This window comes from Desmodus rotundus, chromosome 7, assembly GCF_022682495.2.
Source record: "Desmodus rotundus isolate HL8 chromosome 7, HLdesRot8A.1, whole genome shotgun sequence".
In the NCBI taxonomy this organism is placed as follows: domain Eukaryota; kingdom Metazoa; phylum Chordata; class Mammalia; order Chiroptera; family Phyllostomidae; genus Desmodus; species Desmodus rotundus.
In genome coordinates this window covers 129738490-129751869 of record NC_071393.1, presented here as the reverse complement: position 1 = coordinate 129751869, position 13380 = coordinate 129738490, and the positions used below count along the sequence as shown (strand labels likewise).

General features: G+C 43.7%; 1 protein-coding gene across 4 annotated transcripts in view; it reads right to left on the bottom strand.

Moving 5' to 3' along the window:
* The window catches only part of UNC79 (unc-79 homolog, NALCN channel complex subunit), a 203602-nt gene that overhangs the window by 21335 nt on the left and 168887 nt on the right, over positions 1-13380 (bottom strand). For all 4 annotated transcript variants that reach the window (XM_045201960.2, XM_024567696.3, XM_053928854.1 and 1 more), the window contains 3 exons: positions 11699-11767; positions 8646-8756; positions 4516-4620 (listed from right to left, as the gene is read on the bottom strand). In XM_045201960.2, the coding sequence (XP_045057895.2) occupies positions 4516-4620; positions 8646-8756; positions 11699-11767 (285 nt within the window). The remainder of the gene's footprint in view (positions 1-4515; positions 4621-8645; positions 8757-11698; positions 11768-13380) is intronic.

The following is a 13380-nucleotide window of genomic DNA, read 5'->3' as shown; positions in this document are numbered from 1 at the left end:
AAACTGATAGAGGCACACGGGGAAAAGAAAGAACTCCCAACTCCCTGGCAGATAGTTTTCCCCATGAAATGTATTTCCAAAAGCTGTCTGTGTCTGCCATCTAAGACAAACCACTTATAACTAAGTTCCAGAACCTCTGTCAAGACACCATCATTTTAACTAATTTCTTTCAAACAGAAGCGAGAGACTGCACGGCTGAGAGAGGCCAAGGGCAAGACAGAACTGCGTGGAAATGTGCGCGCCGGGAAGCGCTCCTCGGAGGGCTAACGCGCCCACCCCTGAAGCATGCTGACGTGGCCGGGCTGCGCCCTTGAGGGCGGGGTAAGATTTGTGAAGAAGCAAAATGTCAAAGGTCCCTGTCCCTCATCACACAAGCCTCTCTCACCTAGCATCTGCGGCCACGTGGAAGGAGAAACACAACGCAAGTAGGTCGTCAGCCATGCCGCGCCAAGATATGAGGCCAAATTCACATGTCTGATCTGTGACAACTCTCAGAAGTCAAAATTAATCAAACATCACCCTAACCGTTACGGAGGTGCGGCGGAGCGTCTGGGGTATTAAAGGGTCTAAAAGCGCATAAGCCTAAAACCATCTACTGTTTATTTGTTACCAGTGCATTTTAACGTAATATGTGCAACTAAGTCAACTATTCTGTCTTCATTTTCTAGAGCTGCCGACCAGGAACCAACAGGCTCCAGTGAAACTTTCCAGAATTGCTCAAGAGATAAAGGCATAACCACAGTCAGAGAGGCGCAGGGTGACTGCCACACAAGAAGAACTCTATACTTCCAGAGAGAAATAGGCGCTCCCACACAAACACGGAAGAATACAGAAGAAACGCAACATCCATTATTCATTATCAAAATGAGACTCAAAATAGTACCTCCACCTCTCATCCCAAAGAGTGATCGGATTGTTAGTAACTCAGCTAATATTCATAACCCCACGTCAACGGTAGCTGCGTTAAAAACAACAGCAGTCCCCCTGCCATCTCTTTGTCCTCCAGCCCACGGCTGGTCTATCTTTAAAAGAAAACCTTTCACCCACATGATTGCTCACACTTGAACATGCAGGTATATCCCACACAGCGGGAGTGTCACATGCAAATTGGCAGAAGGTCTACCTACTCTTGACACATAATAGGAGCTGAGGACGTTCTTTTGGATTTGAGCTTATGTAGCCTTATGGTGGCTATTAACGGTAATCACTCTCTCATGAAAACCCTGCTTTAATCCCTCTTGAGAACACCTGTAAGAACACCTTGCTACGGTAAGCAGCTCCAGCAGACCGGCAGAAGAGAAAACATCAGAAGTGAGAGCAACACAGCCAACAGACCCGCACTGACACGAGGCAGAGCCCCCGTCCACGGCACGGAAGAGCCAGGCCCTGATCGTCTACAGTGCAGATTCTGAAGAACGCATGTATTTTTTCTATTTTGCAAATTCTTTACAGCCTCCATGCACCTTTGTCTTCTAAAAATGTCCGCCTGAACACCGAAGGCCGCCTGACTTCTTACGTGAGTAAAAACAAACAACAGGAGTCGAGGCTGGACAGCCGCCCTCGCAGGCTGGGAGGCTGCCTGCGACCCGGCCCCCAGGAAGACGTCCTGGGGGTCAGAGAACAGATGGGTGCCTGTCACTGCCTTGCAATGTTTAGAACTGGGGTGACCCCCCATTCCTCGGGCAGGGGTTTCACTGTTCCTTAAGGGGACTGTCACCCGCAGAGCACTTGGTAAACAATGAAGGCACAGTCTATCTATGAGAAGAATGTAAACATCTCCCTCTCTGTGAACTCATCTATCTACTAAGTTATTAGTTCGGGAGGCAGAGGACATGGCCTAGTGCTTTCCTGTGGGGTGAAAGATCGACAGGCAAATCCAAGTGTGAGAAACGGACTCTCTTCTCACTAATGGGGCCAGTGTCCTTTATGGTGGCTCACCAGGGGAGTTTCTTCTTCCAAAGGTCGCTTTCTTTTCAGTTTCCAGGTTAAACAAAGCCACCCGACAGCCTTCAGATGGCGGTCACCAGTATCTGTTAAAGGAAGTCACTGCCTGCCTCAGACACATTATGTGTCCGTACTGTGAGCATGTCACAGCCTGGCCTGCCCCATCAGTAAGGGGAACGGCTCTCTCCGACTCCAGGCTGGGTTCTCTGGCCTAAGAGAAGCTGCCAGAGAGCAGGTTACACACTGCGCTCTCCTCCAGAGAACACCTGGAGGACCCAGGTGGTCAAGGGCAAGAGAGGAGGAACAGGAAACCCCTACAGAGAGACACACTGTTCATGAAGAGAGACGAGGTCCTTCATTCCCCGTGCGGCCCCACAGAGGACTCCTCTCCATCACTTCGCCAGGAACCGCAGGGCAGATACGGGAACTTTTAAGTATGCCTCCCTTTTGTTCCCCTCAGTAATGAAAACTGTTTATTCCAGAAGTTTATAGAACCAAGATACATTACTTCAAAATAGCATGAAGCTTAACATATTTTGTTGGAGGTAGAAACATTCCTAAAGTTGTTCTTCCCAGGCATGATCTCGAAATGTCTCCACTATGCCTCTCCAATCTAAGTAATTTTACAACTTGATTTTTTAAATTCAATGATTCAATGACAAATACACATTTGTTTTAAAAAGATGAAAATGGAACCCAGTGACATGGTATACGAGTCTAAAAAACACATTCAGAAGAATCAACTTTTTGCCTTTCTTTTCCCTGAAGCCGATTTGTTTTTGTTATTTGCTCGCCAGGCTGTGACGCAATAATCACTGTTTTTGTGGTTTCCTTAAGTGCTGGGCGATTGAAGCTGTCACTGTTGTTTTGCTGTGTCGTGACAAGTGCTTATTATGGTTGACTAACGTACTTCTTAGCAAGCCAGCCCCCGCTGCAGTCACAGTGTCGGGGGCCCGACCCCAAGAAGATCCAGCCTTATAGATCTGCTCTGCTCGAGGTGGAGGGGCAATTAGGGGAAGCTTGCTCCCTGATGCCCACAGGGAAGCACCTTCAGGGCCTGAAGCCTAGGCTGTTTTGAGGTGGCAGGTCGCCAACCAACACACTGCCAGAAGCCAGTGGCTTCTACTCACTGTCAACCTGCTGGCCTTGCACCGCTCCTGGGCTGCCTCACTACGCCCAGTTCACCTGCCCTCCCTCCAAATCGGCGTGGGTCCCATTCATCTTTATGGTCACTCGTGTCGCAGGTGCTTGCACTCAAAAGCAGTAGAGCTGCTGGTGTGTGAGTAGGAGGGGCTGGCCCCAGGCAACCCACTGGCAGAGCTTCAAAGTCTGCCCGACCTCGGAACGCAGACATGTCCAGGCTGTGAGTTTTGCTTCCACCTTCCCCTTGGGCTGTCCACTGTCTTGGAACAATGGGAGCCCCTCGTTCTGACTACGTCATGCCCGACATCGAGTAGTGTCATTTTCCAGTGATCACTGCTCTCCAAAAGCTTCAATGTGTCCCAGAAGCTCTTCAAAGACATCTGAAGATCGTTCTTCATTGAAAGTACACCAACTTTTTATTAAACCTCAGGGCTCTGAGGCAAACTCAGTTCTGGCCCTAAGGAGCAGTCATACAGTAGATAGCAGTGAAGGAAGGGGACCGAGGAGCAGATATGACATGGTACATGGCAGGTCTCCTTCCTCCTCTTCTCCGGAGTAAACACCTCAATTTCCGCCCACCCTTCCAGGCCCACAGTCCCTTTTCTCTGCCCGTTCCCTGCTCAGTGCCCTCTGCTACTGCGCCCATCACACTGTGGTGGGGATTTTTGTTTACACGTCAGCTCCGCCTTCCAGATAATACGTCCTGGAAGGAAGGGGCCCTGGCTTAATCATCTGTATTTCCCGGGCCCCTTCCTCCCTCCGCCTTCATACTTTACAAGCTGCACGGTGCTTAGCACGTTATTGGGACAGGGCCTACGCCTGTTACATCCCTGTATCCCCAGAACCTAGCCCGAACCGGGGGGTCAGCAAACATCTGTCATGGGAAGTACTGCTGAGTAGTGCATGGGAAGTCAAAGGCGGCCAGATACTGAAAGATCTCAGTAGTTCAGGCATTGCAAGGTCACTGTAGGTTTACAATGCGGAGTGTGATTTGATAAAAAGCAGAGTTTTAGCAAAAATTCCTCTTGGCAGCCAGAAGCCAGAAGCCCGGATTGGTGTGGAGAGAGCTGAAGGCAGCACCAAAGCTCGGGCTGTTACAGTAAGTGATGGAAGGAAAGGCCGGCCAGCCGTGCTCCACCACGAACAGACCCTGTGCTCGGATGCTGACTCTACTTGTGCCCCCCGTGTGATCTTGGGCGGGCAAGCCGCTGAAGGCCCCGAACCCCAGGCTGCTCACCCACGATGCAGAGCCAATGCCTCACGTGGCTGTAAGGACAAAGCGAGGGGAACTTGGAAAGTGCCCACCATGTTGCCTGGCACACAGCAGGTGCAGAAATATTTGATTAGTGCATATGCCCCACGCCTTCCTGGACTTTCCCAAACATAAGCGGGTCTCATGAAAGCATTACAAACGGGGCACAGGCCTACCTGGACAAGCAGAAGGAGGTTTGTGTCGGGTAACGGAGACTTCAGCTTCAGGGCCTGCAGCAGCTCCAGAACAACACTGCGAGACAAGTACAGCTTATCCCGCTCCTAAATGACAGCAAACAGAGGCAGGTGAGCATTTCTAAAGCTCAGTTAGCACACACCTACGTTACAGAGCTTCCAAGTGATTCATAGGTCAGAAGTAAAAAACAGTATTTAAAAAATGCATAGTGAACTGTTCTTAATAAATAAAACTAAAAAGAAGAAATTAAAAAGGCATTTTTGTGTGCGTAAAATGAGTTTATTGCAACACTGAGACCATGTAATTTAATGGATAAGAAAAAGGCAGGCTTGCTCTTAAATACTGAAACCACAGGATGTAGCTGTTATTCCCAGGGAATGATACAGGTTCCCAGAACTGCAGAAATTAAACAAATCTAAACGTATTCTTTTCAATAGAAAATGATTTAAAGAGAAATATGTACGATGGCTTGAAGGATCTCCTATCCTTCCTAAGGAAATTATTTTTTTAAACGAGCAATTCTAAGCATCTAGAAAAACGAAGAGATGGACTATATTAGGTGCTACCACCTGTCTTTGTCAAATTGTAACATTCTGCTTTGATTTTACATTTTTTAATAATAAACACCACAGAAACAGTCGAAGCTACCCATTCCTTCTCCCTTGAAGTAGCCACTACTTTGAAGGGAGCTCATTATTTCACATATGCTTTCCCAATACTGTCACTACACGTGTATTGTACACATAACGTATAACATTATTTCTGCATACTTAAAAAATTTTCTACTATTTTAATATTACTATTAAATATTGTTTCTAATATTTAATCATAAAGCACTATTATAATGTATAATACAATGCACAACTGATCACCATTACAATGTGTGCTATTACTTTTGCATGTTTTGAACTTTCTCTTGTAGTGCATAATATTAGATAGTGTGTGTTTTAAACCTTCTATAATGGTATCATACTGTGCATGTCTTTCTGCAACTTATAATTTTCACTACAGTATATTTTTTACATTAGCCCCTATTGATACACATGGGTCTATTTCTTTCAACTAAACGGATTAGTGATATTAAATACGTTATGTATGGACATACCTAAATTCATCAACCTGGCCTCCTATTAGTGGGACACTACATTGTTTTCCATTCTGTAAGCCTTTTTTATAGGCAACTATAACACGCACACAGAAGAGCACATAAGTGTACGGATAAACGCACTAGTAGAGACTGAATCCCAGGTCATCAGTGCCCAGATCAGATCAGACGACGGCACCCTGTCAGCGTCTTAGACGCCCCCTGTGTCCTTTCTCGACCATAATCAACTACCTGGGGAGACCCCGTGGGTTTGTATCCACTATCTTTTCTTTCCCATTAACTTCTGGCTTCTGTTGTGCTGTTGAGAAGCTTGTCGTCAGCCTGTAGAGCATCTTTTCTCTCGGTTGCTCTTAAACATTTTTTCCTTGGCTGGTCTGCCTAGTTGCACCTCCTCACGTAGACAGACTATGACACGAGCAGGTTAAACTCGAGTTCATTTGTAATGCTTTTGGTGCTCACTGTGCTTCCTGAATCAGGGCATTACAGAGTTTCATCAACTCTAGAATTGATAAAAAGCCTATTTCCCCCTCTAAAACACTAGATACAGGTTAGATCTTCTCTTTAGAGTCTTCATCTCTCTCTCTCTGCTGCACACTATATAATTTCTTCAGTTCTCTTCTCCATGTCACCGATTCTCCCTTCGGCTGTGTCTAACTTGCTCTTTAACCTGTCCATCAAGCTGTTTATGTTAGTGACTATTTCATTTCTAGAATATCTTCTTTGTTCAAATCTACCTGGTTTTTTAAAGTGACTCAATCTCTTCTCATGTTTTTAATCCTTCCTTCACATGATTATCATTTAAAGTACATTTTTATAGTCTCTATCACATAGTTGTAGTATTGGAAATCCCTAGGGGGAATAATCTTGCTGTTTGTTGATTAAACTGAACTAGCTCATGGTGGATTATTTCTTCATAGGATTTATAATGTTAGATTGTGAGCTCATGTTCATCAGGATTTTAATTATGGAAGTCCTGTTGGGCCTAGGTCAAAGGCATATCCCTCCAAGAGAGGTCTGAGAATTGACTCCGAGTTTATTTCTGCCAGACACTCCGATACTGTTGCTTGCTCAGCGCCAATGTTACTTGACTCTTTAGTTTGGCGTTTCCGAGAGCATGCAGGTGTTGCAAATCAAACCCTAAACATGTTCCAGGATAGGTATACATTTACTAGTTCTCAAGGAGGACTATGAATTGTTCTCAGTTCCCACGTTCAGACAGATCCCTTTCTCTGTCACCTCCACCCAAGAATATATTCTCTCCCAACTACCCTTTTAACAAATGTATAGCCTTTCAAGGGTCCTGACTTTCTGCTGGGGGTGGCTCTGCTCCAACTCCTGGCCTGAAATACTCCCAAAACCTCATCTCCTTTCTCTGTGTGGGCTTTAAAACTCAAGCCACTAAGTTACCAAGACAAGCAACTCCCCAGCCCAAGATTTCTACAGTGTCCACTTATACGCTTACCACTCCGGTTCTCAATTCCCTCTTCATTTTTGTCTCTTTTCATTTTAATAAAATTAGGCCCACTTTTAAAATCATGTTGATTTCATCCAGTATTTCTAGTGTTTAAGTGGGATAGTGTTCAAGTTTCCTAGGCTGCCAGGCTGGCATAAAGAGAAGCCTTCAAAGTCCTTACCTTTCCACGCCTTTTCTTTAGATTAAGTAGGGAGAAGGCTTGATTACAGACTGCTCTTTAACTCTTTCTTATAGTGTCTCATCATCTGTGAGGTAGGTGGGAACACCCTAAACTGAAGCTTTCTGTAGAAACACTCAGTTCAGGTTGAAGAAGCGAGAAAGGGCAGATGACCACACAAAGAGACGGGCCCCTGAAGTTAGGACGCATTACGAGGGGATATAATGTATAGTCAAAGCCAAGAATATCTTAAATTCAAAGTGGCGGAAAGCCCCCTGTAATCAACACCTATTGTGGACAGCATGGAATAGACACACTCATTACGGTTCTTCCTCTAACAAAATGCATTAATTTAAATGAGTCAAACATAAAGAAGATGACTTCTAAGTAGAGCATCTTTTCATTCCATCTGGTGCTGTGTCTTACAGATCAATTTTTTTTTAATGAACAAAAGACAAAAGTTCTTTTTCAGGAAGAATTTGGAAAAAGAAAAAATGCTGATTATTTTGGTAGCTAGAAAACATACTGTTCCAGCAGAGTAACAGTTTACAATCAGAAGGACTACAGAGAAGGCTATCGTGGGACACTTAACATGGCAGAATGGACACGAGGTGGAAAGAAAGGAGACAAGAGTGTTTTAAACACAATAAAAGCCTTGATATAAAATTAGATTATTATGAGGAAAATAAAGGGCTTGCAGGAGTGAACAACGTGACTAATGGAGTATTCTGAATACTCAAGAGAACAGCAGACCCAGAGACCCCACTGAAAATAAACTTGGAAAGCGTGGAAATCGAAAGAGGAAGATCTGCACACTGTCCGCGGGGACAGAGGCCCCCGCTTTTCCGTTAGCGGCCGCCTACCAGCTCCAACAAGGCTGCTGTGTGCACCGGGCTGGCGGTACTTTTCCACTCCCTCAGAGGTGGGGCCGGGGTACTAAAGGTAATGCAATAGAGAAAGCATTACGAAGGCAAGATGACAAAAAGTGAGATTACGATCTCAGAGGCCAAGAACCCAGAACTGGGGAGACAGACAAATGATGAGAATTAAGGTGCTCTCCACAGGCAACCCGATGTTTTCCTACTTCGGGTATAAAAATACTGTGTAGGAACGGCTTGCCCACTCATCATGGGTGAACTTGAGGAGGACATTAAGAGGTCATTTAGACCATTATCTCATTTCATTCAAAATACCTCTTCTCTACGAAACTATAGGACCCTTGATCCTCCAAGTTTGCATATTTAAGATATTTCATGTACATATTGAAAGCGTTTCTTCCCAATGATATCCATTAGACCTTAGTAGAATTACTCACTTTAAAACTGCATTGAAGCAATGAACCTAAGAGGGATCTTATCGCCACGTGCACACTTACCTTGGTGAAGGCCCGGTAACATAAGCCACACACCTCCACCAGGTAGGCCAACGTGAAGACCGCATTCTGAATTACAAAGCTGAGCAGTTTTGAAAATGGTTCCAACAAACTCTGCAATGAGATTGGGGCCAAATACAATCAATGGCTGATTCTTTCATTTACAAAAGTATTAAATTCTTATTATACTTTAATGGGATCATTCTTTTCATTTCAAATCTGTTGCCAGTGGCTACTTTAGCAACCCTATCAGTTCTAACAAGAACAGAACTGCACCTTCAATTAACGGATTGAAGAACATGATCTAATCGTGTTATTGCTAAAAGAAGAAATTCATTTTTCCAGATGCATCATTTATAAACCTACCTAACTCCAATCTTGCCCTCACGTCCGCCCCCAGCAATCAAGGCTCTGTGAGGTTTGCATTAACTCTTCCACTCTGTTTCCTAGAATGTCTAGACGTCTCTGGGTCCGTCAGACCCAGCCCCTCTGGAAGTCTGCCATCTCAGTTAAATTAAAGTACGGGAGCGCCGAAGCACTCCCAGTGTAGACAAAACTCATCACCATGATCCAGCTTCCTGCCAATGTCCGTCCTCACAAAGGCATTGTCAGTTTTGGTTTCCCCATCTGAATTCATTCAGAGAGGGTCCATTGTAGTCCATATACTTTCTGAAGCCATTCAGAAACATTTATTGAGCACCTACTAAGTATCAGGCAGAGGTAGATGCTTTTGTATAGTTTCTCTTATTCAAATTTCTTATAACACACCTGAGGAGATAGTATGTTACAGTAGTTAATGATACAAGTTCTAGAGTCCCACATGCATGTTTTCAAAGTCTGGCTCTCTGTGACCTTGAATGGGTAATGTAACCTCTCTGGACTTGGTTCTTTCCTCTGTAAGATGAGGATGGTAACAGCCTCCACCTCACTGGGGTGTTGTAAGAGTTAAAGGAGATAAGGTACACAGACCACTTGGCAACAGTGAGCCCTCCACCACTGTGAGATATGATCTGCATCATAACTCTGAAGCTTCAGTGTCCCCATTCTGCCCCTGAGGCAACAATAGGCAAGTAACTCGCTTAAAGCCACACAGCTATTGAATGGAATTGAAAACCATACTCCAGAGCAATTTTCCAGAGGCAGAATTGCTCTGTAGGGAAGACAGAATCATTTTAATTAGGCTCCAAAGACTTCCATGTCATTATCTCTGCTACGTCTCAACCTCTCGAGTCCTAACTGCATGGATGGTAAAAGTAGTCCATGCTCGATGTGCGTGTACGTGCGGGGGCTGCAGGGAGCGTGGACAAGGAAACGGAAGTCATCCTGGACCCTACCACTTAGTGATGACATTTTGTTATGTTTCCCTTCTTCCCTGTACACAGGTTTATAAGGTGAAATCCTACACATACACAACCCTACATTTTGTTAATATAATAACAAAAGGAATTTCCAGCGCTATGGAATTCTTCCTGATCCTCCATTCTAATGGCTACAGAAGTCATATGTTATTATAAAATTCCAATAAATAGGTCTTTGCATTATATTTGCATTTTTGTAATAGGTTCCCAGAAAATAAATGACAGATTCAAAGGATATAAGCATTTTGAGATCCTTTTTCCTTATTGATAAAAGAAATGAATCACTACATGTTAGTTCCCCCTAAGGATAGAAATTATATCTTTCATTTTTTGTATTTCCCACATAAACTCATGTAGTACTTTCCACATTTAAAAAAAAAATCTTAAGAAGAAACTCTTTGAAATAGTACTGCTGATTCAGCATCTTTTGCTCTGTATAAATGTTGTTGCCTTGGAAGGTGAATGAATGGGGACAGGAATATGGCTCTGTTGACATAAAATACATCCTTACTGGTCAAGAAAAAAAGAAACCTGAACTGAAACCTACATAGAAATTTGCTCCATTGTCTAGCAGAGCAGCACGGTGATGGGGCGATATGGTGCGACAGAAAAATCAAGGAACCTGGAATCAAAGGACCAGGTTCAAGTCTCAGATCTCCCACTAACCAGCTATATAACCTTGGCCAAGACACTCCGTCTCTCTGAGCCGCTTCCCTTATCTGTAAACGCACAGCTTAGACCAAATGATCTCTTTGCAACTTTCCAGCATAAACCATGAGTCTATGAAAGCACGTTCTAGGTAAAAAGTGATAGAAAATGTGCCTTCTTGGTATATTAACTGTAGTTACAAGCCACTGCAGTACAAACTATTGTACCATTTCATATAAAGCAGTCCCGAAAAGAAGCCAGGAACACAAAGGCAAACGAGACACAATGCTGGAACTCATGCAGCTCACATTCTCACTGGGAGACTCCGATAAGTGCTAATTCAGAGAGCTCCATCAAGTATTATGGCACCTGGCAGAGGAGGACGTTGCTACAGAGAATATGAGCATTTTTTAAATTGAAATTCAAAGTCTTATTTTGAAGAACGAGAAGTTCATCTCACTGACAAGAGTATTAAGCATTTCAGGTAAAGGAAATGACCTTAGCAAAGGCAAGGAAGTATGAAATTAAATAAGACTATAAATGTCAAACAGTTAGCACAATGCCTGCCATATGGTAAGAGCTCAAAAACAGTGGTGGTTGTTTTGATGACAATCAGGATTCCAAAAGCACACAGGAGGCGTGGGGGATGAGGCAGGGCCGAAGACTGAACTGGAAAGGTCGGCTGCAAAGTTAGTGAGCTACCTTCTTGTATGCCACACTAAGGAATTTTGGATATTGTCCTAAAAGAAATGAGAAATTATCAAAGATTTTAAAGCAAGGAATTAATGCAATGAGATCTGTGTTTAGAAGGACCATCATTTAGTTCGTAATATGGAGGACAGACTGGTGGACTTGGCCCAGAACTAAGAAGACCAATTATAACAAAATGATACTGCGATATATTAGAACTCTTCGCATAAGATGCTTTCGCGGAGATTGAAAGTGAAGCATTCAGGACGCAATAACCAGTTCTTCAGTACTGCTACATGCCTTTCTTTCTAAGTTAAAAAACTGCATACCAACTGTTATGTTTGTCTGAAACATACATACCCTTGTGGCATTGGTAGACGGTATCTTCAAGAGGCAAATCATAATTCTCAAACTGGAATCTAAAGAACACTGTGGACAAATATGGAAAAAGGAAAAGTCAGTACCTTCTTAATATATCTTTGCTTCATGTATTTCCTATGAGCGTTTACCTCAGGAAATGAAATCTGAGATACAGCTGCCTCCTTAGAGTTTCTGTAACATCTTCATGCTGAAAAACATCATTCTCAGGCTTTTAAAAATATTATTAAACCATGTTGAACAATTAAATAACTAAACACAGTTCTTAAACTACTTCTCAAAGATATATCCCTAAAATTAAATCAGATAGAGTTGGATAAAGAATTGGACAGATGGATGGATGGGTGGGTGGGTAGATGGATGGATGGATAGTTGAACAGACAGACGGACAGGTAGGCATGTGCCCAACTCTACGGAGGTAACACTAATTTGTAAAAGGCCATGTTGGGAAAAAAACGATCAATTTAAAACCATTAGGCTTATTAATCCAAATAAGAACCAGTCTCATCTGCCTTTTCTCTGCTACTAAAAGACATGAGAAAAACCTGGGGGAAAGCAGTAAAATTTCCACAAGACAAAATCATATCACACAAATTTATTAGATTTCTATTTGGCAAGATTCCACAACAAAATGTACTTTTTAAATCGAGTTTACTAGGATTGGGGAAAATGTTACAGCAAGAATAAACAATAATATCACCTAACATTGTAAATATATCACAATAGCAGGCTACAGTTAAACCTCTACAGCTGGGTACCATAGTAACTTCTTTAAGGTACTACAAAGTAGGCCAGTGCTTCTCCAAGAGTAACCCCTGGACCAGCAGCCCCTCTATTACCTGGAAACTTACTAGAATGCAAATCCTCAGGCCACACCCCCACTGAATCAGAAACTCTCAGAATAAGGCCCAGGAATCTGGGTTTTTGGCAAGTCCTCCAGGGACATGGGTGCACACTGAAGTTTGTAACCCACTTCTCTGAACTGATGAGAACAAACTACAGAAGGTTTTCCAATGGCGTAATATTTCCCCCAGAGACTAAAAACAAAGCAGCAGACGATCGGAGAAACTTTCCAGCACATTCTGAAAGTCTTTTGCAAGTACTTCCTAAGGGAACCGTTGGTCTATTTAATCTCCTCGATACCCATCAGAGTTGGTGTGACATTTGCATAACTTTGAGCCTGGGGCTGAAAACTGGTAGCCCATAGGGTCCCTACAGTGTTTTAAAAATCAGGAAATAACATTTTGGAAGATGTGGGAAGACCATCAGCAGGAGACCTGCACCCCCACATAACAAATGGCCGACCCTGTGGGAAGGGACTGGCACTTTCCAGTTCGCAAGGGTCTCAAGTCTCCTCATCATCCTATCTCACTCTACCCCTATGGGCAGTGAGGGTGCCTACGGCCAGGGCTGAATGTCACAAATGAGGCTGACTGGTTGTTTGCAGCTGGCAATACTTCCAGGCAGTCAGTGTTCAAGTTTAATATTTTGACTATAGCATCAGCCAATAGGCATTTGAATTTGCCAGCCTGCCCCCCGCCCCACTTCTCTTAAGGAACAAGTGACCCTAAATGGCTCTCGGGTGCTAGGGAAGTTCCATGTGGCCAAGTTAAACTGCATACACTTGATTTCCTATGTGTTTATGAATAGTAGCTATATACGTA